General features: G+C 33.8%; 1 protein-coding gene across 4 annotated transcripts in view; it reads right to left on the reverse strand.

Annotated features, from left to right (window-relative positions):
* The window catches only part of LOC118737315 (uncharacterized protein DDB_G0283357), a 289,535-nt gene that overhangs the window by 15,713 nt on the left and 246,595 nt on the right, over positions 1-27,227 (reverse strand). For all 4 annotated transcript variants that reach the window (XM_036467744.1, XM_036467745.1, XM_036467746.1 and 1 more), the window contains one exon: positions 3,917-4,743. In XM_036467744.1, coding sequence (XP_036323637.1) covers positions 3,917-4,743 — 827 coding nt within the window. The remainder of the gene's footprint in view (positions 1-3,916; positions 4,744-27,227) is intronic.

Here is a 27,227-nt window from a genome sequence, read left to right on the forward strand (position 1 = left end):
ACCAACGAAATTGGAATTGAAAGTTGATTGTGTATTGTTTTTGTTTTTTTTTTGTATGTCGACTCCATTTGATATTCGCCAAAAATTGTTATGTCTCTTTTTCTGAGTCAATGTAAATATAAATGTACTTATACTAAACAAATATGTGTGTGTGTGTGGGTGTGTGTGCGCGCGCAAGTGCAAACGTTATAAATATTTGCAAAGCTTTTTACTTTCTCATGCATTAAACAGACAATCAGGCGGCTTGCCAGGCTGGCCGTATAGATAGGCAAACGGCTCGGTGGAAACTGCGAAATTCGCGAAATCCCTTGCGCAAATAAATATATGTACGTAAATATGTACATATATACTTTATACAAATATATTTTAGTGCGCGCGGAAATCTACATTTCCCTTTGGTGTTATTGTCGTTTTCTTGTTAATTTGTTTTTGCTTTCTCATTTGTATGTGCATCTGTATATGTACGTACATATTTATGTTGTATGATTTCCTTATTTGTTCTTGCGTTTTAGGCCATGTGGCGTTGGCAGTTCTCGCACTGTTGCAAAACACTTTGTTCTTTCGATTTGCAGGCACATCTTCGTTCAATATCCACTCTGCGTCAAACTTTTTTGCTCCCGCATGCTGGCGTTTTTTATGGCCAAAACTTTTCCAGCTTTCATGAATATTAATATTTTATACATTATACAAACATTTGCAACTTATTTGTTTGTTTTATTTTTGCCATTTATTGCTTTTTATTTCAATTCATTTGCTGCTGTCTGTTTGCTTCGCATTTTTGCTGCTTTCATGAGTTTTGCATTTGTCATTAATTTTGCAAATTATTGTTGTGCTTTATGATCCTATCCTCGTTTGTACTGTTTGACTTATAAAAACTTTCTCGAAATTTTGCTGACAACTTTTAAATATATTTAGCAGCAAATGTAAAAATGGGTACCGGTTCAATAAATTTGGGAAAACAGTACAAACAACCGCACTGGCGCGCATACATGTATCGATGCTATGTATACACAGAGATACTCTATAAATATTTAAAGAAAATAAATTTTTAATAGGCGCGCCATCTGAAAATCTTAACTTCGAATGAGATATGATAGGTAATTTAAGTAAAAAATGATTTTAATTTTTCGAATTTTATATGGAAATAGACAGAGAGTAAGAAATCATTTTCATCATTTAAATTGCTGTTGAAACCGGCGATGACTACTGATCTGGAGCATCTGCATCAGAGAGTAAGTTTAAAAAAAAAAAAATATATATATATACATAATTTTCGTGGTTAGGGCTCGATATGTGGACTTTCTTCGATGCTATTTGTTCTTTGAAAATCTGAAATTGGAAAATAGAAGCTAACAAAGACAAAACTTATTTACACATGAAGCTGTGTGGTATCTTATATGTTGGCTATTCGTGTCTCTTCTGTGCTAACTGACGCCAATTGGAAATGCCAACTGATGCCAAATCCCTCTCCAACTGGCATTTTTATCCACTGCCACCACCAACGAGTGCAGCCTTTCTCACTGATTTAAAAATATTATTTTTTTTTGTAAATTTTAGTTTAGTTATATTATATGGGAGCACCATTATCTCTGCCAGTGGCCGGTAATGCTTGCTATAATTCTATATACTGCTGCCCTTGATCTGTTAAGCAGCTCAAGTGTCTTGGGCATGCTATAGCTAGGCCAGAGTTCCTTTTTTTTGCAAGTCTTTATGACCGACCCCCTTCTCCTTGCCAGTCCACGAAAATGCAAACCAATTTCTCTTTGAACGACTCCAAGGAGAATCCTATTGTGACAGCCTCGAATTTTAGAGGGAGATTGTCTCTTTATCGGCCATTCGGCTCTGCTTTGGATGGGACTCTTACTAGTATATTTTTGAAGCTGAGGTGAGGTACCATATATTCGACCGTTTGTCGTGATTGTATTACGTTGATGATCGTTCCGTGCCTGAATTGCCTAGTTCCAAATTGTCTGATTTTCTGCTCTGACTGCAGATTTCATTCCACTTCTTTTAGGTGGAGATCAATGGGGATAAAGTGTAAAATTTTGTTTAATGCCTCTATAGAGCAGGACCTTAATGTGCCCGTTATTTCTGCCCCCACTGATCTTTTTTAGCTACCTATTTAGTTTATCTACATTATAATGTTTGCATACAGACCACTGTGCCATTGGTTTGAGGAGTTTTTATGATGGCGGTATACATCCACTTCACAAATTTCGGTCTTAGTCTCCTATGTCGTATAAAGAATATCTTACAGATATAGTTTGCTAAGTAGGCGTTCTATCTACAACATTGACGAATTTTATATAATAAAATAAACACGCCCCTGAAGATGCTAAGAAGATTAGCGAAACGTTGGGCCGTAAGTGAAATAACGTCGTTTTATTTACACTAAAAGAACAGATCAGACAAGCCTATCACAAACTAAAAGATTTTCACAACATTCGACATTGATTCAGTTTATTTTAATGTCCAGCAGTCTCCCAAATACATTGCGAATAAAAATTGCTTTAATCTTCCTCCAGCTTAGCGGAACACGCTTCAGTATTAAGTAGCCTTTAATAAGTGCAACGAGTATCGTAATAATCGTCGTTTACCCTTCTTGAGTCATCATTATTAATATTCCGTCCATACCCGGTGATTTTAAGGGTGAGAAACTAAAAGTAGCAAATTTTATATTTTCCCTCTCCAATAGCTCCGCCAAGAGGTCCTTGGAGAGTGTTCATGAATAGCTGACGGCAACGTTTTTCACGTGGTTGACCCTGCACCTGCCAATGGTGTATTCAGAGGGATACCTATTGATTCCCCAGCCGACTTTATCAATGAATCATCCAAGTTTTTTTTATAGACTTGTACGTTGACTGAGAGTGCTCTCTGCTAAGCATTCTACCAGATCGCCTTTTAATATTTGCTTAAGTTAATTTTGCGTAATTCTCAGACCTGACTTTTGTAACCCTAGTTGAAAGATTTCCTTACTTGCTTCCGGAGCTCTGTGTGGTTCTCAGTCTACCAAGGGGTGCGACCCTTATTAACATACGTACAGGGACAGATCTTGGTTAGGGCCATTCCGAAGGCCTTATTCAGGCTGTTGGATCTACCATCTAAGTTGTGGGAACGTCCTCAACTGATAATTTGTTAAATTTTTTTACGAAATTTTTGTTTAAATAAATTCTTGTTTGTTTTGCCTATTTTGGCCTTATGTGTAAATGTATCTCTACAAAAATTTCGAGCTTATAAAATATCTTTATTATGCAGATTTGAAATTAATTATTAGGCGGCCCGACTGATTGCAATTCTATTGATTGATAATTTATTCCGAGTATACTCTTGATGGCTTACAAATAAATACTTGTGTGTATGTTTGGAAGGTAATACTAAGGTTGGAGTGTTTTGAAAAATAAAGAATTTTTGAGGTTCGAATACAAATATGGCAGGACTAATGCAGAGTACTGTAAATGTATGCAAGTGCTAATATTGGAATGGTGTGTATAATATCTAGTGTTTTTTTTATAAATTCTTTTAAAAATCCATTAATTGGTATTTAAGCGATTTTATGCTAAGCATGCAAATATTTGCATTATGTTTCAAAAGGTTTTACTCGAAATATACTCCAACTGCAAGATAACGAAATTAACTTTAAAAGATGATCGAACATTTTATTTAACAGTAGGGCTGCATAACTACTAAATACTATTATATTACGTTTGAAACCTTTTCTAAAACTAAATATAACTTTTATTTAATTCGAATAAAATTTAATAATTGTACATATGTCAATATAAACATGTGTAAGTGATTGCCATATAATTACATACATACATATGTACGATTTTGGAACAATACGAAAATATACATACGAGTACGAATTATATGTAAATAAACATACATTTCCACTTAATTTTTAGGGATAACTTACCGTCGACTACTCTGTATAATTGGTGAAAGAATTATCTCTAGACTCGAGGAAATGTTTGGATGCATTTGATTTTGAAGTGCGCTCACATTCACATTCGCATTTATATTCGAATTTTGCATTAAATTTTGATTCCGGCTTTGTGCTAAGAAATTTGGATTCGAATCGGAATTGAGATTTTGATTTTGATTCGAATTTAGATGTGAATGCGAATTATTGAACCGATTGCGATTAAGCGTCGAATTGACATTCGGGGCACTACAATTGGATGGGGACGTGTTGTTGCTGGTTGTGCGGGGGTTGTTCGTGGGCAATGTGTTATTCGTGTCGGTATCTATATTCAAAGCATTCGCAATGACATTTGCATTGCTGCTATTGCTGCTATTGGCATTGTTGTTGACATTGCAATTATCCAGATTATAATTTGCCGTAAGGGAATCACAGTTACAATCGTCGACGTTTGTGTTAGCTGCTTCCAAGGCTTCATTGCTGCTGTTGTAGTTATTGTAGCCGTTGCCGTTGCCGTTGCCGCTATCGGCTGGCGATATTGGCTGCAAATCATCATTCAAATTGAATTCATTGTTATAAGCATTTACTTCTGCGCCACAAGTGGCGTCTTCAGTTTGGTATTGGCCGTTTTCTTTGTATGCAACTCGTAGCTCTTCTTCCTTCTCCCGCTTGCTGTGTTGTTCTTCGTCATATTCTTCTTCAACTTCTTGCACATCTGCGAGTTCTTCCTCATTGAACTCTTCAATGCTGCCTTCACTACCAGTTGACGATTGTGTTGTGCTGGTTGTTGTTGTGGTATTGGATTGATTGGTATTGGTGCACTATTTATTTGAATTTTGGATATTTTTTTTTTGTATATGGTTGGTAAAATAAATACGAGCGCGGTGAAAAGAAAACACAATGGGAAAGGGTTGGTTGTTGAATCATTGAAGTTTCAAAGGGTTTTTGAATAAGTTAAGACTTTTACTTTTGTTTTCATACACATTCCACGAGCATTACGTACAGACGAAATAAATAATAATTATTATTAGACGACAGAAACATTCACATGCGACAAATAGGTAGGTATGTAGATATTCTTAAATAGGCAATGTCTGGATAAACTAGTCAATATTAATACCACAAACATGCAATATTTGAAATTATTAGAAACTTAGACATCAGTTTTTATTAAAATCATACAAAAATCGCAAGACAATATGTATATATATATGTAAATACCAGAGTTTCCCGGCAGTGCCTTGCTGTGGCTTAGCCTAATAAAATGGAACTATGAAATTGAGAAAACTTATATGAGTTTCTTTACATTTTCAGTCACTCTCGAACCATTTTCAGTTTTGCTCGCTCGCTTGTCATCCGAGTGGTTTGCACGTGAGGTAGCTCGTCTTTCATTTGATTGACTTCGACGACCTACAATGCAATGTCAGCATCTCTTTTCCCCTGGTGTTTAGATGCGACTGATAAAGCTGGGCGCCTAAATGCGTACCTTTGCACTGCTGCATGTGCAAAAATTTCCTTTATGAAATTTTGCACTTCTCAACTGCCATGTAATAAAAGTATCTTAAGTCATAATTTGATGGTAAGTAGAGGTTTAAATGGCGTTGTGTGAGAGTTGTCACATAAGGAATCTGTTAAATGAGCTTTGCGTTTAAGCGGTTATGCAGCGCACAGCATTACATATGTAAAGATGGCATAGCAGTGCAAAGTGTGCATAACTGAGCCTTAAGTGTTTTTTTTTGCCTCCAATTAAAAGCAAAAATAAAATATTGAAGGTTAAAAGCCGGTTGTTCATGGTCTGGTTATCACCAACTCTTAAACATCGTTATCGATATCATACACATAACATGTGATCGAGAAAGCGGTCGTTGTGTTTAACCCGAGCTTCTACCTCGGATTTGTGTTAACCAGGTAAGTATGTAATAAGTAGGTAGATGACGCTTGTATACTTTATGCAGATAGAATTTTATCTATTTTATAATCAGAACAACCCAACGTGAAATTGTTTGTCTTTGTAACATACTTCGTAGCAGACTAAATTTATTTATGTTTAAAATTTATTTGATTCGACCTTATTAAAAAAAATTGGTGACAAGGTAGCCCATTTTAATAACTTTAATTTTAGGCTTCCATATCACTGTAGATAAAACTCAAAAAACCGTGCTGTAGTGGAGCAAAATTCCCTTGGGGTTTTCAAATCAAATTTTACATTCTTTTTGCCTAGTCTGGCATTATTTTAAAATATTGACCAGCATGAGATTAGTAATTTTAGACAGAAATTTGACTATAATAAGCAAACGTGTTCTTCAAACCCTGTTTCGTAAAAGCGTTTCTAGATTTAGGTAATTTTTAAGTAGTCATCTGTATAATTTCGGAAAATCTTCAAAAGCTGCTGACATTTAATATAGAAATTGTGTACATTTTCCAAATAAAAGCGCTACTTCGCCAAATTGGTATGGGTTTTTTTCACTACAAAAATTGCATTAAGCACCTATGTCAAATATTTAATTAACAAAGCAGAGTAGTCTAATATTTCATGTCATTATGTATGTGTGTATGTGTGATTTAGCCCGCAGCGGGGTGTATTACATTGCTGGCTGTCAACGTGTAACCGAGTAGACCAAAAGCTACGCTTACAGAGGTTTTCAAATTTCATTTGTTTAATACATATGTATGTGTGTGTATGTGCAGGTATACATGCAGGTATATTTGTATGAATATACATGTACCTATAGGTACTTGCATCGCTTGTGTAATGCACGTTCGAACGAAAATAATGCAATTAAATACAGTGTCAGGCTTTGAAGTATTGTTTCAACTGTGATCGTATTTTTTCCAGTCTTGTAAAACTGTAAAAAGTATTGCTATACATTCTCTTAGCAGGGCAATTCTCTCTTTGGAAAGATAAAAGACTTTATTAAGGCAATTGTCAATTCTGGCAACTAAGAATAATTGAAACAATATTAAATTATAAACAAAATAAAAAATTTATAAAAAAAATTTTCTAAAAACTTAAAATTAATTAATATCAATTAATAATTAAAAATAAATTAAAATAACAAGAAAAAATCTAATTGACATAAAATAATAAGTTCCTAAAAGATAAATGATAATCAAAAAACTTTTTTTTTCAAGCGAGTAAAATAAAATTAATTGATGAAACACAAATTAAATAAATATTGTTAAAAAAATTTAATGAAATTAAAAGAAAGTCTAATTGAAGAAAGACAAAATTTGATTGAAATAAAATGATAAATAAGATTATAAGAATTAAGTGTAATTAAAAAAAATAGAAGAAAATGCTATGAGAAAAACAAAGTAAATAAAAAAAGATTACATAAGTCAATGAAATTAAAAGAAGTTTTAATTGAAGAAAGCAAAAATTAAATTGAAATTAAATAATGAGATCCTAAAAATTATGTGACATTACACAACTTTCTGTTTTAAGCAATAAAATCTAAAAATTATAAGCAAATTAAATGAAGAATGAAGTTAAATTAAAAAAGTGGCAAAAATGAAATGAATCTAAAAAACTAAATCTTAAAAGAAATTCTAACTAAAATAAAATAATATGATCCCAAAAATTATATGCAATAAAAAAAATCTTTTTGAACAGTAAAATCTAAAAATTATAAGAAAATTAAATGAACAAAACACAAGTTAAATTAAAAAGCCGTCGTTAAAATTAAATGGAGTTAAAAAAATCCTTTTAAAACAATAAATGCAATAAAAAAATTCCTTTTAAAAGAATTATATCTAAATATCAAAAGCAAAGTGAATTAAAACAATAAAAGTCAATACAAGAATAAATAAAATAAGTTATTTGTTTTTGTTGTTTATGGCCTTATAACAATTATATTCAACAATTTTGTTGAGCTTAAGGCCGTTTTTTTTATGAAAACTATTATGGAAAAACAACAATAACAATAATAAAAAAGTGATAACTAAATATTTCGGAGATCACTACATCTCCTCATCAGACTTCTTCAGTGGGTTTCGATCAAGCGACCCCAGCTGGTTTAGCCAGTAGCCTATCCTCGGCGCTAAGTTCGCCTTATAAACTGTGGTTGTTTTTCCACACTAGTTTTCATTAAAAAACGGCCTCAAGCCCGATAATATTGTTGAAAAAATAAAATAAGTTCATAAAAATAAATGCAATGAAAATAAATAGTAAAAAATTTAATTGCAACAAAAGAACAAACTAAATTCCTAAAAATTAAATGAAGTTAAAAACAAAATTTATAAAAAAAAACTCAAAATTAAAAGAAGATTAAATGTTGGAAATACAAAATTCAGCAAACATATATAAAATATCCAAAAATTAAAGAAAAAGTAAAAAATTCTATTTTTAAAAGAAAATTTAAAAACCAAATGAAATTAAAATTAAAAAGAAAAGAAAATTAGTTCAAAAATAAAAAAATACATCAAATAAATTTACAGCAAGTAATTTTTAATCTAAAACAAAACCGACTCCGATTCTCCTATAAAAATTGAAGATTATCGTTAATTTCTTCATGATCCGATGATCGGATTTAAACCAAACTCTTAAAAAAAAAACGATTCCGACGAATTGACAACCTTTCTCCTTTTTGTGAAGTCGGTTAAAAATTCGATTATAATTTTTTTTCTTTTTAAAACAAAATCTAAATCATAAAATGCAATCAAATTAACAAAAGAAAAAAAATCCGCTGGCAGAGCTCTCGAATGCAATGCCAGTGCTTTTCTCACTGGATATACATAGATGTCCATTTGGAACATGCGGAAGTGCTTTCTAACATAACGGCATCTCACTATGAAAGTTGGATAGCGTGCTTTTTTGTAAGACTTTCGTGCCAGAATAAACAAAATCTTTCAAACTATCTTGCCTACCCTCTTTGAATTGCCTTACAAAAGGCTTGCAACTGTCTTAGCCCGAATTGGCCTGTAAATTTGAAATTAGTGCATATGTATGTAAGTATTTTATAAGACTTAAAGGGAGTGGAAATTTCCATGAATTATGAAAAAATGAATATACTCTTCTATTGTAATTTGAGCTAAATGATTTAAAATATTAAGTACTTCCTCACCTTTGAAGTATTTCGTTTTTAAATCAATAGAAAAATTAATCTAGTCCACTGTATATTTGCATAGTTCGAAAATTACGTACTTCCATCTGGGGCAACGCCGGCATGGCCCATTTTGAATTACACTGTGTAAATAATTAATGAAACAATAGTCGAAACAAGCCAGCCGAAAGCTGATATGTACATACATATATGTCAACATAACTATGTACACATTTATTCACATAAATATCTAAGAATGCAGAGCCCATGGAGCAATATATACATATTTTATTTAAGGCGATACAATTCTAAATAGTAATTTATTTTGTCAATGGTTATGCATGTACCGTTGAACATTCCCCCATAATGTAAAGCACAAACTGATGTCCAACGATCAACACCTGACCAACAGCCAGCTCCAAAAGGCCGAAGTCTGATGAGGAGATGTGGTGATCTCCGAAATAGCTGCTATAACTTCTACCACTTAGACTTTGTTGCCTTTTAAACTTTTCCTATATTTTCAATAGAAATATTAAAATTTTTAATGAAGTCGTTGCCGTGAAATTTTTTCGCACACCGTTGGTCTGTAGTCTGTTCACGTAATATTTCCTGCAGGCCACTTATAATTTCGTCTGCATGCAGATATGAGACAATGCATAATAAATTACTGCGATGTGTTTTTCATCAACGGACATGAGAGCCGCACAAACACACACTTACTTAAAAAACATGTATGCCAAACTGCATACTTAATACTTTTTGTTGTAACATACAACAAGGCGCGCGGAACATGTAAGCTACATAGTACAACAGGTGCATGCGGTTGCCAGATAAAACAGGTATTTTTCGGATGACAGCTTCTCTTGTGTAGTTGTATGGAGAGTTCCCGGGGTCATATTTTTTAGTTGAAGAGGCAATGAACTGTTAATTTTTGTTGCTGTTGAGTTACATAAGTAGTAGTTGTGCAACGTAGGGGAGGAATGGGAGAGTCAAATCGGTCCTATCATTGTCAGAAACTACAAGATTTTACCCGGAGATAATTTGCTCCTAAAATCTGGTAAAGTGTCATAACATCAGCTGTCCAATGTTGTCAAAATGAATTGAAAGTTGAATAAACAAAAGCATAAGTAAGTTTTAAATATATTGCGGTGATGAATTATCAAGTTTTGGAAGTATTTTTGTTAATTTGCCTGTGTATGTGAAAAAATGGTGCCTACAGTGTATTTTACAGTTTTAACTGTTACCCAAAAAGCGTTCTCGTACTTTTTGGATTTTCTCTTTCTCTGAGAGTATTTTTGCTGTTTGACAGTTTTACAGGCTACAGAAAAGTTGGGGAACGAAACTACTATTTAAATAAGTAAAATGCTTAGAAAAATGCTAAGAGCGTTCAAAGAACAATGTTAGTGAGTTTGTACAAAAAATCGTGTGGGAATTCACGTATCTGGCAACCCTGAGGAAAAAATGTTGAGGAGTACATAATGAACCAGTTCGCGGACCTAAAGGGAGCTAACATATGCAACGTTCATAAATCTATTCATAGTAAATACAAAGCAAAGTAGAGTAGCCTAACTTAGTTAAAAATGAAAAAAAAATGATGTACAGCTTAAAATGGTTTACTAGAATCGAAATGGGTAATAGCTCGCGGCACGCCCTTTTAGTTATTTTTTACTACATATAACATTTGTAGGTAAGTAGTAAAGTAGTGCATTTTTAATTTGTAGATCCTTCTTACTAGATAGCCTCCGCCGACTCTTTGCCTAAAATGTGAAAGTTTGTTAGTGAGTGAGTGACTGATTTTAGTGTTTTTGAAATTCATCGAGTTATCGATATGTTTGATACATATTTGAAAATTATCGATAAACTGGAATGTATCGACTCAATTCCAAGTCCTGCCGAAATCCTCCAAAGAGCTTCAAAGATATAAAAAATTGTAGTCACGTTTTAGTTCCACAGCAGAAAATTTTTCAGTAGGTGTTACTTTGCACCTTACAAGTTTTGCTAAATACGTGTTAAGTAAGAAACCCTCTCCAAGGTTCTCAAAAACTAGAAAAACTGTCGAATTTCGACAGTAACTGGCACTCTGGTTCCTTATTATTGAACATATCTCTTATTTCTTGTGTTTTAAGGATTCCTGCATTATTGCAACTCTGGCCTGCATTCAATTTTATTTAACTGCTCCTGAGGAAATACTCGGTAACGGTTCGAATTCACAGTGGAATGAAAAAGAACTTTTTGGTGAATATGTTGCAAACTCTTTTTGCTTTCGTGGAATTTGGATCCATTTGTTTTAAGCGTGTAATTTTTACTCATGTTTAATTTGAGCCATTGAACAGCAGAAGAAGAGCAACAGGCTGCGTGAATTGCATTTTTGTTTTTAAAATGCCAAAACCGGTTTCTTTACCGCTATGAAAATGAAGAAATATATATATATACAAACTTTGGCAGTTTAAACTCCAAATATATAAATTGGAAAAAATCAAAGCAGCTCTTTTACTGCTATAACTTCAATATGCCTTGACCGTAAAGAGGAGTAACATCGGATTCAGAGTAAATCAAAAAAGAAAGTGTCATTTAAACTGAAAATGCTATATAATACACTGTTAAAGATACCATTCAATTTCGTTTTAAATAGGTATACTATTACATGGAAGCAGGTATGCATCCTTTGATTGCTAATCTTCAATTCATTTTTGATAGTTAGCTTGTTGTAGCTATTAATCGCTCATACGCACTGTTGACCTTTTCAATTTAGTTAGGCACATTAATAAATACTTACAAATGCAATGCTGACTAGGATAAAATCATACGATTCACTTAATTAATTCCAAAATTATTTATTATAATCACTTAGAGGCAGATTTTGGCGAATGCTATTACATATGTATATATGTGTGTAATTATGTAAACAAATATTAACATTTACACACATATGTACATACAAATGTATATATGTAAGTATTTACGCAGAAACAAAGGCTTCTATTGTTTTGAGTTTGACATTATGTAATTATTTAACGGGTGATTTTTTAAGAGCTTGATAACTTTTTTTTAAAAAAAAAACGCATAAAATTTGCAAAATCTCATCGGTTCTTTATTTGAAACGTTAGATTGGTCCATGACATTTACTTTTTGAAGATAATTTCATTTAAATGTTGACCGCGGCTGCGTCTTAGGTGGTCCATTCGGAAAGTCCAATTTTGGGCAACTTTTTCGAGCATTTCGGCCGGAATAGCCCGAATTTCTTCGGAAATGTTGTCTTCCAAAGCTGGAATAGTTGCTGGCTTATTTCTGTAGACTTTAGACTTGACGTAGCCCCACAAAAAATAGTCTAAAGGCGTCAAATCGCATGATCTTGGTGGCCAACTTACCGGTCCATTTCTTGAGATGAATTGTTCTCCGAAGTTTTCCCTCAAAATGGCCATAGAATCGCGAGCTGTGTGGCATGTAGCGCCATCTTGTTGAAACCACATGTCAACCAAGTTCAGTTCTTCCATTTTTGGCAACAAAAAGTTTGTTAGCATCGAACGATAGCGATCGCCATTCACCGTAACGTTGCGTCCAACAGCATCTTTGAAAAAATACGGTCCAATGATTCCACCAGCGTACAAACCACACCAAACAGTGCATTTTTCGGGATGCATGGGCAGTTCTTGAACGGCTTCTGGTTGCTCTTCACTCCAAATGCGGCAATTTTGCTTATTTACGAAGCCATTCAACCAGAAATGAGCCTCATCGCTGAACAAAATTCTCGAATTTCGAAAATTTCGAACCGAACACTGATTTTGGTAATAAAATTCAATGATTTGCAAGCGTTGCTCGTTAGTAAGTCTATTCATGATGAAATTTCAAAGCATACTGAGCATCTTTCTCTTTGACACCATGTCTGAAATCCCACGTGATCTGTCAAATACTAATGCATGAAAATCCTAACCTCAAAAAAATCACCCGTTATTTGTGTGTGTATGTGTGTGTGCGCAAAATTACATGAATTATGTATGTACATACATTTGTGCAAGCGCTCATTGTTTATTAGTGTGATCAAGTAACTAAAGCGAAAATTTTGGGAATTCGTGTGTGACACTTTAATAATATTGCACACCATATCAATTATTCAGCATCGGCGCACGAAAACTCTTCAAATTAAATGGAAATTTGTACATTAATAATAAATCGAATCGAATAATGTCACAGCCGGATGTCGGTTGATGATGATGAAATGCACATTTTACCTACAAATATGTTGGTCGGTTAAGCGAAAAATTGATACCTTCATAATTAAAATTTATTAAAATAATTAAATTTTAATTCAATTTGCAATTGAGGCTAGAATGTTGTGCATGGTGTGCATGCGTTTGAACATGCTCGAAACCCTAGGTAATTCATGTTTAATTGCACTGCTTCACAAATTTAAATTTGGTTTTTGTTCTCCAAACGCCACTATGCAACTCCTAGTTAATTTTTCAGCTTAAAGCAAAAATTGGTTCATTTGAATCACGTATATCTTACGAACCAATTTCAAAATCTTAATATAAAATACGGAAAATGAAGGCCAATGAAATTCTCTATAAACCGTATATATACGACTTACTGATAGGGCTTATAGTTTCTGACAAATTAATTAATCATTCCAGCTTTTTTTTTTATTTTTGAATGAAAAGGTGAAAAAAATCAAACTTTAACAGAAGATAACTTTAAAAAATAACAGGTTCTGTACCAAATTTTTGCATTTGTACAGAACAGGCTTTAGTGTTCTGTAACAAAAAGAGCAAGTCAATGATAAAAAACAAAATCGGTGGATGAATACGAAATAATGAGTTGTCAAATAAAAAGGGTAGAAGTGATATCTATTGCGGAAATCACCACATTTCCTCATCAGACTTCTTTCAGTAGGATTCGAACCGACGATCCCACTGGCTCCGTCAGTTGCCTACACATTCTAATAATAGAATTATTAATAAAAACCAACAACCACATGATCAAGTTTAAATAGCATTGGAATAGCTGCGTTTGACTGTAGTTGGCTTAACGAAATGAAATAGTGGAAAAAAGCAACAAGAATTCACAAGACGAACTTAGCACAATACGTAGGCAACTGGGAAAGTTTTTCTTTGATTCAGAGATGGATTTTTGGTTCAGTGTATACAAAACGTTTTCAATGGCAAATAAGTGCTTTACCGAATTCCGTTGCTTCAAAGAGGTTGCTATCGCAGAAATCTCGAATCAAATGCGTATAATGGCAGAGGATGTAGGAATAGGTACAGCATTAATAATTGGACATGAAGAAGATTTGCGCGCCCCATGCCCAACCATGTGATCACTTCAAACGAGAGTTCCACTGTTTCATAACAGCCGCAATAGCCACATATTTATTTTCTAGATTTAGTCACCTGCGACTATTTAATGTTATCAAACCGGAACAAATGGAGCGCTATGGTAAAAGAGGTCATCACCGAAATAAACGCCTATATCAAGGACTATAAGAAATTTGGAAGCAAAATTGGAGCAATTAGTGTTTTCCATTGGCCAGATGAAGAGAAGAAAACCTGTTGCTGTGTTGTGTGGAGTTCCGCAATACAAGAAGACCGTTGTAAGTATTATTACGAATAGTATACAGCCACATCAAAATAGCTAAGCTGCCTTGGATCTGCTTTCTTCTCATTATAATAACCCAATAAACATTGGGCTTGGTTAACAATTCGAAAACTATTGGAAAACCAACCGTTTCTTCGAGTCTCATCTTCGATAACGAATGTACAATAGGTTAGCATTCGATTCGAGAACTAGGCTATACTCCAGCAAAATGAAACCTTCGTTATCCTTCGGTCTATTATCGAAATTTTAATGAGTTTGATCTCAGCTATATATGCATATTGGATATATATATATATACCATAAGGGAAGGCTAAAACTCTGTAGGCAGTGAAAACTTCACTGCTAGAAACAGCGTTTTGTAATGCTTGGACTTCGACAAATAAGTGCGAACAAGGTTTAAAAAACACTAAAAAATTCCAAACCAACAACAGCCACCCCATGCGAAATTACCTTCTTGAAGAACCGTTATTGCGTTGTTTCACGCCTGTAAAAGGCGAATTAAAGACTTCATGTGTTTGGAATTAGTACTTCTGAGTGGAAAAAGAAACCGTGCTCTAAGTACATTTTGGAAGCAACCAAGTACGACTGGGTATGTATGTAATCCTGTAAGTATGTGTACATATGTATGTGCACAGAGTTTTTGTTAATGGATGGTGAATATTTTAAAATACTAACATTAAAATTTAGTATACAAATATTATTACTTGTACAAATTTTGAGTTACAAAAAGTATACGATTTTACATATGTATGTGCTATATATAAGTACTTAAATGACAATGTGTAAATAAATATTTATGATCTCCATAAATGTCAAAATATTTATAATTTCCATAAATGTTTGTCACTTCTGCAAAGTAGTTTCCATTTCACGCCATTTTCACACGTTTTCTATAGTTCACAGTTCAGCTAACAGTCACAGTTTATACATACATACATACATAGGTGGAGCAAAAATTATGTTTTACAAACTGTGAAAATATTTTTCTGCATTGCTGCACATTTGCAGGTACAGCAGTGCACATACAAACATACGTGCTGCACAAATAGAAAAAATGCAGCACTAACTGCTTGCTTGTAAAATTAAAAATAAATATTAAGTACGTTTGAAAATTGCTGTTGGGGCTTTTGGCACAGAGAAGAAAAAATATGTATTAAAACTACAAATTTTAGCAACCTTATTTATATATGTACCTGCAAAGTATGCTCATATAAGCATCTGAGTAATGGGAAGCTAGAGGTGAATTATTAAAAAAGAAAAACTGTTTTTATTAAAGATATTTTAAAATTTTGCAAGCATAAGCAGAAGAACTCACTATTCGTTGGCAGATATAGATTTTAAATTTTTATATACAAGCTCCATTTCCTGTATGCAGAGATTCTAACGTGGTAGTGAAGTGGAAATATATGCAAGCTGCGCTTCTCAAACTACAACTTCACCTACTGTGCCCTTCATGGCTTAGTGGCCCTGTTATCGCCAGCGAGGCTCTTGCAACCGAGTGCGAAGTAGTATCTCATGGCTGAGCTCTCGTAGATGTACAATACCAGTACTGAAACTGCATATCTTCCAGTCGGGCGAGTGTAGGATATTCTATCTGGCTACGCTTAAGCTTTGACTTTGAGAGAGAAGGTTTTGTTGCATATCACAAGTCAAGAGAAAACTCCAAATAATTTCGGGGACGAAGTTTTCAACTCTGTGTATGCTACGGGCAGCAGAAAAGCAGTGGATTGCAAATATGAAATGGCAAAATTTCAGGGTGAATTTTGCTGATATTGAAGTATTTATTTTAATATAGAAGCAACGACTAGAAGCAGATAGGATTCACTGATTCTTTGCATAAACATGGCAAGGGGAATTCAAACTCAATATACTTGTACTTTTTTAAGTAAACGTCGATTCATGTGAACACCCCAGATCATCAGCGCACACAAGGGGTGGGTTTTGGGGTTCACACCCCCCCCCTAAAGCTAATAACCTGAAATACAAACTGTATCCTAAAGCCAGCTCTTAAGAAAAATCACAAGAAATATTTTTTATTATAAAGCACTTTGCTTTTGCTGTAAATTTTCTTGAAGAAATAAATATACGAGCATTTTTTTCTTGAGAGATGCAAATTGATTAAAGAAAGTTTGATGGAAGAAAATTCCTATTCCATTTCTTGTGCGCCATTTTATATGAATTTTTGGTTTTTTTGAGAGCTCTTAAAAGTTTAACTGCGAATGAAACCTAAAAATATGCAATGCATACTCACTTACTGAGCCTAAAAGAGTTTACAACTGATATGTCCTTAACAAGGATTCGAAGATTTAATTTGCCCACATAACGAAAATTCAAGTTCATTTAATTTTCTCGGTATTCGAAATATCAAAAAAATTAGGCAATCGTAAAAAATCACCATCTCATTCGAAAACCAGAAACCAGATATCGAGGAAAATGATCATTAAAACTCTTTTTTTTTAATTTTTTTATTACTTTTGCAAGTTGAGCGCATCTTGTGTTTATAGAACTTTATATTAAACAAGTAATTTCAAATTACGGGAAGAGCCTTGAGGTACCATCGTTCTGATAAAAAAATTAAGAATTATTGAAATCGGTTTACGAGGTCCAAAGTTATGCGTTAGCATACTATTCCGACGAATTGATAACCTACCCCTATTTCGAAGTCGGTTACAAATGTTTGAGTTTTTTGCTAATTTTATATAAATAAATGCAATTTATGAAACTTCAAAAAGTTTATTTATTTATTACATACTGTACATAAAACTTGCATAAATGTACTTTAATGATCATTTTATCTGAAGCGCGAATTTTCAGAAGTATAAACCCCTCCCAAAATATATTCCTGGGTGCGCCCCTGCCCCAGCTAATATGCTTTTACGTCAAAACGCTTCGCTTGATAAAGCGTGTAAAGGCCCACTCACTTTCTATTAAAGTACCCGTCCGCCCTAGGCTATCTAAATAGACAAGTTACAAGCTTTTGCCTGAATACAAAAATATTCCCATTTGTCGTAACAAATTACTCATCATTTTGGCTTTTTCTATTTCGCTAAATACGATAGTTATGTACATATGTACATACATACAAAAAGGGCTTTGCGGTAGAAAAATCGCCTTAAATCGTAAAATTTGTGAAAGCGTGATAGCGATGCTATTGGGAGCAAAGCGATTGAATTGGGAGTTAGCGTTTTGTTTCAAAGCAGTGAAAGCCTTAAAACTTACATAGTGTGTGTGCACAATAGACCTAAGGTCGCAGTGCATATCCTCTAACATTCTATCTACATAGTATGTAGTACGTACGACAATGTCTGTGCCGTTGTGTGGGTGAATAACGCCGCGAGCTTTTATTGCACTACGCATTTCAGTGGGGGACAAAATGTATCATTCACTTAATATACTATGCGTATTCTATTTATTATTATTCTTCTATTCCCTCTTCTTTTCGTTAGACGTACATATGTTTATTGTATGTATAGTGATGATTCTGATCTAAAATTTTACACACCCACACATATTTAAAGTAACATAAGGTAAAGCTTACAGCTGTTCGTAAAGTAATATGTAGTAGCGCTGCTGCGTGCGTTTGCATTTTTTTTTCATATCTAACTTAAATTTCACCAAAGTATTTTTTACTGAGGCGAAAGAGTTTGTTATGTGCTGACAACCCTAGCTTATGAATTGAATGAGGGACCACCAGTTGCTTTGCTGGATGACATCACCGCAATCCAGGATATCGTCGGTGATCTGTTATCTGTATCTGATCGCTTCTGGCAATCTTTTGTCTTCATTAGCCAAAGGTAGAAAGTTTTGTCATTCGTTTTAGGGTGTAACGATTTGCAGATGCATTCTGGTGTGACAGCTAATATGGCTGCCATTAGAAAGCGCATAAATTAGGTGTACGATTTCTTGAATTGTACATTCGGAATGAAATACTAGAATCGCGCGATATCGACTAATCAGTTTAGTAGGCTTTAGCGCTAAACAAATTAAAGGAGGTGTTTCTTTTTCAAGAGTAATCAATTCATTAATTGTCATGGAATATTCAGGTGAAGGTATTTATCATTTAAGTGGTATTTTCATATTTTTTGTTATCAAAAAATTGACTTGGAAATGCAGATGCTAAAAATTATTAGTAAAAAAAAAGTGTGAGTACCGATTAGGTCTTGAAATTAGACGCGTGTTTTAGCAAATTTCATGTAGTTTCCCAGCATATAATTACAAATTTTCACACTACTTTACAAATGTATGTAATTTTCGACTCTCTTAATTTTTCAATTTTCAGCTTGCTTTTCATAATTTGGCGAAACGAATTTTTCGAACAATGAAAAAATCACATCAAACATTGCGTGAAAATAAATATTAACACCTATGTAATCTTGAAGTATAACGTTTATTGTTTTTGGGAATGGAAAGTTAACTATAGTTTATTTCCACCTGCGTCCATATAGTCGAAACGCTGCGCGCCATCACTAGGTTCCCTCCACGAAGCCTCATTTGAGCGCTGCCCGCCCGCGTCTGTTGCGTAGAGCTAGATAAGGCTGGCATATAATAAGTATGGCCAAACAGTCGAAAAATTCAGCTGTCATGAAAACATTGCCGCCATCGGACAGAGTCTCATACTAGCCGCTACACGGACCGCCAGCACACACAAAGCCAATTGTTTGCCCAATGATCAAAGAACGAAAAACTAAATTCATAAATTTCTCATAAACGGAAAATACGCTTCCAGCGGTCTTAACGTGCATTCTGTTAGAATGGAGGAGCCAATATCGAATCGGATCAGCTGAGGTCTGCAAGCGTTACTGTTCAATGAAAAACGTGCGGCAGGCATTGCGACGTCAAGAAGCTGCAGTCCCAATAGACGACCGGAAAATTTCGCAATCAACTCTCAACCCTTTTTAAACCGGAAACTTCTAATTGATTGTGTATAAATGAGCAGCGGGTATCCATCTCCTAATCTCCTCTTTCCAGGGAAGGAAAGGTCGAAACAAGAGGCAGAAAGACATGAATGCAAAGTGTTTGAGATGCTGACAGACAGGAAAAGAAAGAAAACAAGGCACCAATGAAATGGTTTCAAGACCGTGGGTGGTTCGTATACGAACGAAGATGGGTAAATTAGTAACAGATTTTGCCATCCGTCTTTCAGCGAACAAAAACTTCGCCAATAGTCCCTCATCATGCCCGTTACTTTATATGACGCAGAAAAGTGGACTCGAAATTGTCCAAAGATCAAAAGGCTTTGGGAAGTTACGGCCCTGTTCGGATACCGAAGAAGACGAAGTTATGAACTGTTCGAGTTTTTTAACTACCGAGACAGAGTTAGCGCAAACACTGTAGGAACGCTAAAATGATATAAAAAACGCCGAGACAAGTATACTTTACTTTGAGTCGTAGATTACTGATCGGTATACCGTTACCGTTTTTCTAGATCATGTAACTTTTCCAAGCTATTTTCGTTTTAAGTTTACATTGTGAGTAAAAAAAAAATCAAACATTAAAATGGAAAATGTTACTCATACGCCAGGCACGATTATGGCCAAGTACATACACTGGTGGCAGAGATAATAGACTCGTCGTACTTTTAAGAATTTTCGGCTATATTTCTTTAGTTTATTTTATGTTTAATATTTTTTTATAAAACCCTAGGTAAAATTTGTCGAGTTTTTTTGCAAAGTTTGAATAGCGGATTTATATGGTGTTTGTTGTATAACTACATAGGCTTTTATAAAAAAATATGAAACATAAAAACATAAACTAATGAAATATAGCAAAAATACTTAAAAGTACGACGAGTCTATTATTTCTGTCGCCAGTGTACATGGCGTATGAGTAACATTCACTCCTGGTCATGGTATTTCATTGTTAAGCATTTTCATTTCAATTGATTTTCTTCATTAGCAGCTTTTTTTTTGTTATAAAAGAACATATTTTATTATGAATGAAAAAAGTTACAAAAAATTATCCCCAGTTTCACTAATAAATTTTTCAATTCAAAAAATAAATCAGCGTGAAAATTTAAAATGAAAAATTTTCCGAACAAAATTGTGTCCTTTTAATGTTTAACAGGCTGATAAATTTAAATTTAAAATTGATTGGTACAACCGGGCATAATATTCTAACCATTTTTCCATAAAGATGAAAATATTTTGGGAAAATCAACTGATCTAGAAAAACAAAATACAGATTTGCAATCGAAGACTCAAAGTTAAGTTTACGTATTTCGGTGATTTTTTTGTATCATTTCAAAACATACGATTTTGCCTACAATGTTATTGGCCCAGCCTTCTAGAAGCAAAAAAGTTCAGAAATAAAGAAAGAAGTACAACTGTTTTATTTCAATATTACTATTTTTTTAAGGGACTATTTTTTGACACTTTAGAGACCAGAAACAAAAACAAAATACTGTTGTTTTTATAATGCTACTACCTATTTCATATGCCTTGGAATGTACCCATCATGTGTGGCTCCAATAACACACAAGAGAACACTAGGAGGAAAGAAGCAATTTAAGAAGAGTACAGAAGGCACTCTGGGAAGTAGCTAAATTTTGTTTTTCATAAATTTTTTTGAGTTGATTCAGCGATTTTTTAAACTACATTTCATTCAATTAAAGCACTGAACAAAAGTACACAACTTGCGGCTTACTCTTGCTGCAATTTAATTACCGCTATTTGAAAGGTAAGTCCAAAGGTAAGCAATGCAAAAGCTATACAAATTCGCATTTAAATAAAATGTATCAAAAAAGGGAAATAATGTAAGCTGCGTAATTTATAAAATGCTACCAAAAGTAAACAAAATTACACACACACACACACACACAAACATATGTATGTTTTCAATTGAAACAAAATTTATACAACATCATTCAAAGGTATATATGTATGTATGTATGTATATTTGTAAAACTTAAATTCATAGTTGGGCGCTGAAAATGTGGCAATCGCCGCACTATGAGTACCCAAAGCTGCAGTTAATTTGTTAGATGTTCCACATGAACCAACCGCACTTACATACTTACACATAGAGGTGGATATGAGGCAAGTAAGTAGTGGCAGCATGGCAGCACTTCTGCTTGCAAATGCGGATATTTACGGATATTTAACGTTAACAAAGCCTCTTTAGACGCTAACGGGCATGCTGAGGTTCAAACGCTCACATCCACATACCACCACAAGCACAACTAGCTGTTAAAGGATTGACGAAAAGCAAGCAGCCTGTCATGTTGTGGGGTAAGTCGACTGATTGCTTGCAAAGCACTTATAATCGCACATCATTTACTATATGCGCTATAGGTATTATTTATTTGTGGGTATATGTATATGCATGGGTATGGGCCTGCGTGTGTACATATGTATGTGTGCTGCTCAAGAACTGTGTTTGTGTTTGCCACCGCAGCATTCAAATCAAATTTGAGATTTTCACTTTGTGCCGTTGATGTCTGGCTGACGCCTTTTGTGTTGCTGCTACTCTATTTGGTAACACGTTCTGTGTCGGCATTCAAACACACATATGCATTCATACATAATGAGCACATAGGGAAAATCCGAATTAGTGAATCCATATTCTAGTTCAGCACTAGTTCTTGATTGCCAAAAACGAACCAGTCTGATAGTAACTACATAGATCGGCACCAGTCCGAAAGCAGCGAAATGTGATACTCCTACAAAATTTTATTTTTTTTTCTTTGTAAAACCACATATCGGTAGATTAGAGTAAAACGTTGATAAACCATGTAAATTAAATTTAGGCTGCATTCGACCAGATTTATTTGAGTGGCAATTATTCAAATTTTAGTACTTTTTCAGCCGGTTTAAATGGAAAATGAATTTTTATTTTCTGTCCCTTTCCATATATAATCAAAAAAATTAAAATCATTTTTCACTTAAATTGCTTTCGTGAAATTGGCTTTTAAATTTTAATTCGTTTTTAATTTTGAGTTAAGTGACATAAATTCTTAACAAAAACTTAAATAAGAATAAGCACTCTGTGTGTTGTTTCAGAGGTGTTAGACGCTCAATCAGCTCATTAATATACACAAAGCAGTTTCCTTCTCTAAGCATTGCGCAAAATAAAATATTTCTTAAAAGAAATGATCTCAGACGAGAGCGACATGCGAGGCTCATAAAAATTTCAATTTGTTAGCTACCGAGTCATTGAAACGCACAGTTATCGAAATTTATCGGGACTTATCGAAATTAGCTTTGTTATCGAATTTGTTGAGTTATAGGATTTTTGTGTTTTCGAAATCATCGAAATGTATAGAATTACCGAAATTTATCGACATACTGAAGTACATATATCGGGTCACCTCCAAGTCTTGTCAAAGCCTCCCCAAGACATTTAGAGATATAAAAAATTGTATTCACGTTTTGGTTCCAAAGTAGGAGATTTTCCTGTAAGTAATTTTGTACCTTATAAGTTAAACGACGTGCAAAGTTAGACAACTTCTGCGAGGCTCTTAAAAAAACTTGAAAAATGGTAAAATTTTTGGCAGTAACACTCCTAGTTTAAATAAAAAAAGCTTATTGAAACTCAAAAATATTTAACTGAGAATATAAAATTAAATTTAACGACAAAAAGAAACTCAGGTTTTTTGGAATGTAATGGTTACATTTGTAAGCAAAATAAGAAACTTTAAAGTTTCATTAAATAATTAAAAAACTTAGCGAAAATATGACTGAAGTTCCTTATAAATATAAATCAGCGGCCACCAAAATTTCTATACGAATAATCGCGTATAAACTCTGCTCAGTCTAAGTAAATAAATTTTTACACTTTTTTGTACTTTTATAAAAACTATAGTCCATCCTTCTTCCTGATTTTTGTTAGTTACTTTGTAGTTTATTAAATTTTCATAGATAAATTCCAAGTTTGAATTAGCTAAGATTTACCGCTGATTCTCGACAAACTTTTTTGTTGAAAGCATTGCTCATTTGCACAACGAAGAAGTTATATATGTATATATGTGGAGGTTGTAGTTTTCGTAAGTAGAAGAAAATACGCATAGCGATTTAAATCAAAACCGGATCATATGTAGTAGCATTTGGGCCCAAAATGTTTTGTAAAACAATGTCACCGAAATACTGAGTTTTCCACCATAATTAGTAACGGTGCATTATCTAACTAAAATATATCAATAAACAAATATTTAACAAAATGCCATTACACTTAATGATCGGGCCCATATTTTTTACGAGTTGTAGGCGTTGTAGTAAGACATTTTTTTTCATATTTTAGATTTAGGGATTTTCAATAAAAAGGAGTGTACAAACTAACTTTATTCGAAATCGATTTACGTTTGCTATTTTCGCAACACGTTTTAATATCAATAATAATTTCTCAGAAGCATATTTTGGTAAGTTAAAGTACGCGTGCGTAATAACTTCAGTAAATTTTTAAGGAAAACTGTGGGCGATTGAATAAAACTACGTATGATTATACGGTTAGGTAATACTTTAGTTACAAAAAAAAAACCTAGTTTTTTTTTAACAAAACCACTATTTATTAGTTTAATTAAAGCGTCCTAGTTACAGTTCTAAATTTCTTAGAACCGAACCAGTTAGGAACTAGTGCGTTTCCCTACCGAGTGCAACCAGCTGTGTACCAGCTCATATTTACATATATTGATGCATGAGATGAAGGTAAAGGATGTACAATGTTGATGTATGTTTACTGTTTGTTTTGTATACATTACATTGTCTGCGTGCTGCGGCGTAAGTAAACATGTGTAAATATGTATGTACACACGTACAGTGAGTATGCACTTCTACATAATCTGAATGTGAGTCTCAGCCCTTTCAACGGCTGCGTGTATGAAGACTAAAAAAAAATGAATATGTACACATACATATGTACATAGCGCAGCAGGGGTTTAATTAACTTTAATTTACTTTCGGTTTTATTCAAGTTCTTACTTCCCGAAATTGTAATTTCTCTTATGTATGTATGTTTAGATTGAATAGACTGTGAGAGCATATGCATATTTGCTTATATTCAGCACTTTATTATCTTCAACCCATTATTGATATATACAAATTGGATATTTACATATTTATATAAGCACCCATAATAATGCCTCTTTGCTGCTGACTGCTTTGAAATTTTAATGTTTTTGGTATCAGCTAAGGTAAGTGCTGCTCCTTCGTTGATGAGCAGTATTTTACGTGACTCGATTTTGCTCTTTATTTAGCAAATGAAACAAGTATTCAACGACTATTTCTGTCAAAATACGTATAGCACTCAAAAGCTGCCGTAAGTATCTATACAACGGGGATAGTAAAAGTTCGGTAAAACATTTGGACTGATAAAGCAGCAAGAAATTCGTCATTTACGGCTTTTGGCGTCTATTAAGCGTATTCAAGTTTTCAATGAATTCCGATTTGCATATGATATGAAAGTGCCATTTCTTGAGACCAATTGTAAGTGGTATTGATGACACCAGACTGAACATTTTTTCATGGAGGAGAGTCTAGAGAAGAAAGGTCAACATTTTTGATTGCATATGTCCAAAAAAGAGTTTTTTTCAAAAAAAAAGAGAACGGCATTCATATTTTTAGTACGTATTTAGACCGTTTAATGCGGTTCACTTTTTTATGCTTTTCTGACTTCAATTGAATAAACTACTTTAATATATAAAAGAAAAAGAATTTGTTACGAAGTATATGAGAGGAAGAGGGAGGCCCATACTGCGATGAAAAGCGCAAGTGGAGAAGGACTTGGCTTCCCTTGGCATTTGGCAATTGGCGTTGTTGGCACAGAAGAGCAAAAACTGGCGTGAACTCGACCAAAATCGCTTAAGCGATTACACCGCCAATAAAGAAGATGAACAAGTTTCCCACAGGAATCACCGAAGTATCAGATTTACCAATAGTCTGTAATTAGTCTGGGATTAATCGTAAGGTAGACACACTATTTGGGTTGACATTATTTAAATAGAAATAACAGAATATTCTACCGAGATCAAAAAGTTGACCAGGATTATTCCGAAATTCGACAAAATAAGATGCTTATGAATTTGCAGTTCATATTAAATTAAATCAAATGTACCAAGAAAGCATTCAATCAAAAGTTGGTAAAAGTTTCAAAGCATACATACAAATATGTGTGCTAAGAATAGCCACAAGCTTACAACAATGCTTTTGTGATTTCTGTAGCAAAACAAAATATAATTTTCCCCAATTTATTTGCGTAATTCAAATGCACAAAAACTTTGCTGCTTCAACGGCAAGCACTTTCCAATCGATTTCCCTTAGGATAAAACAAATATTACAAATAGCCAATTTCTATGCAAGTAAATAACAATTAAAAGCGATTTCGTCTGCCATATACGATCAAGCTAATCTTTTCCCAAATGAATCTACTTCGTCCACAGCTCGAAATACATAGTTTGTAAACTCGAAACTCATCAAGAATTGCGTTGGTTTGCAAAATTACAATTCCTCAGCAGATTACCCTGCTGAATAGGCATTCTTGACAAGCCGGATAGGATGTCTGCAAACTTTCTTGTTAAATGCTACGACGCGCTGATGGGCAAATGAAACTTTGTACAAGTTGTCGAAAATTAGAAGCACATCTTAATTATTGGCCGAATCTGACTTGACTACTCGCGTGTATATATGTATGTGTGTATGTATGTGTATTATACTGTGAGAAAAATCAACCAAAAATTGCTTAATATTACCGAATTCAAACTTGAAAAGGAATCAACGTGATTTTTGGTTAATATTAACAATGGTAACTTGGTTGATATTTTCAACAATAATTTGGTAATATTAACCACAATTTTGTTTGTATTAACCAAACTTTTGGTTGGCGATTTTTTGTTTGAATGCGTACATGTTCTGCACTTCACAGATGCTTTTCCATAATTCGGAGATACAAAATAAAAATTTTTATTATCATTTTAACATATTGCCTCTGGCAAGTAACAGCAAGCATCGCTACACACTCAGCTAAAGCTGCTTTATAAATGAGTCTTCAAATGTTCAACTTGAATCAAGTTTCTTCGTCGTTTATTTTGGTTCTGCACTTCACAGAACTAACTAAAAGTTAGTAATCAATAAAAACCACAAAAACAGAAAAAAATAATGTATCGCGCAAACTTGAATGACATTTCTTACAATCGGCTTATTGACCATGAAAAATTTAAACCATAACTTGGTTGAAAAAACCATAGTGCTTTTGGCTCAGTGCAGAAGGAGTGTAAGGAAGATACCTAGTTTGGTTGTTTGTATTTGGTTTGTATGTCTGTATTTGGAGCCCAATTGAGCTCTGCTGACATTGTTAGCTAATCACAAATTCTGAGGTCATCTACGCTTAAAAACAATTTCCGTTTTTTTATTTGTTTCGGACACCATAAAATAATATTAGCCAGCGAGGCATTGGAGCAGACGTTGCCAAAAATAGCAAACTGTCCAAATGGCGCAACTTTGTGTAGATATTAGTGGGTAGTTTGTCTTACGAAAGGACTGACCTTTAGCGAACTATTTCTTAACTACTCCAAAAGCAGTTTTAAAATAATTTTGTTTGACTTGGCCACACTAGGACTGAATTACAAATCTATCGTACAATATCTGAGGAAAGTTTCTTTTTCTAGCTACATATATATGGGGCGTTCCATACCAAGACTGCATTCGCAAAACAATTCTAAAAAAATTGTAATTTTGTAATGTACT

This window comes from Rhagoletis pomonella, unplaced genomic scaffold (genome assembly GCF_013731165.1).
Source record: "Rhagoletis pomonella isolate Grant_MI unplaced genomic scaffold, Rhpom_1.0 Rhpom_scaffold_00004, whole genome shotgun sequence".
Classification (NCBI taxonomy): domain Eukaryota; kingdom Metazoa; phylum Arthropoda; class Insecta; order Diptera; family Tephritidae; genus Rhagoletis; species Rhagoletis pomonella.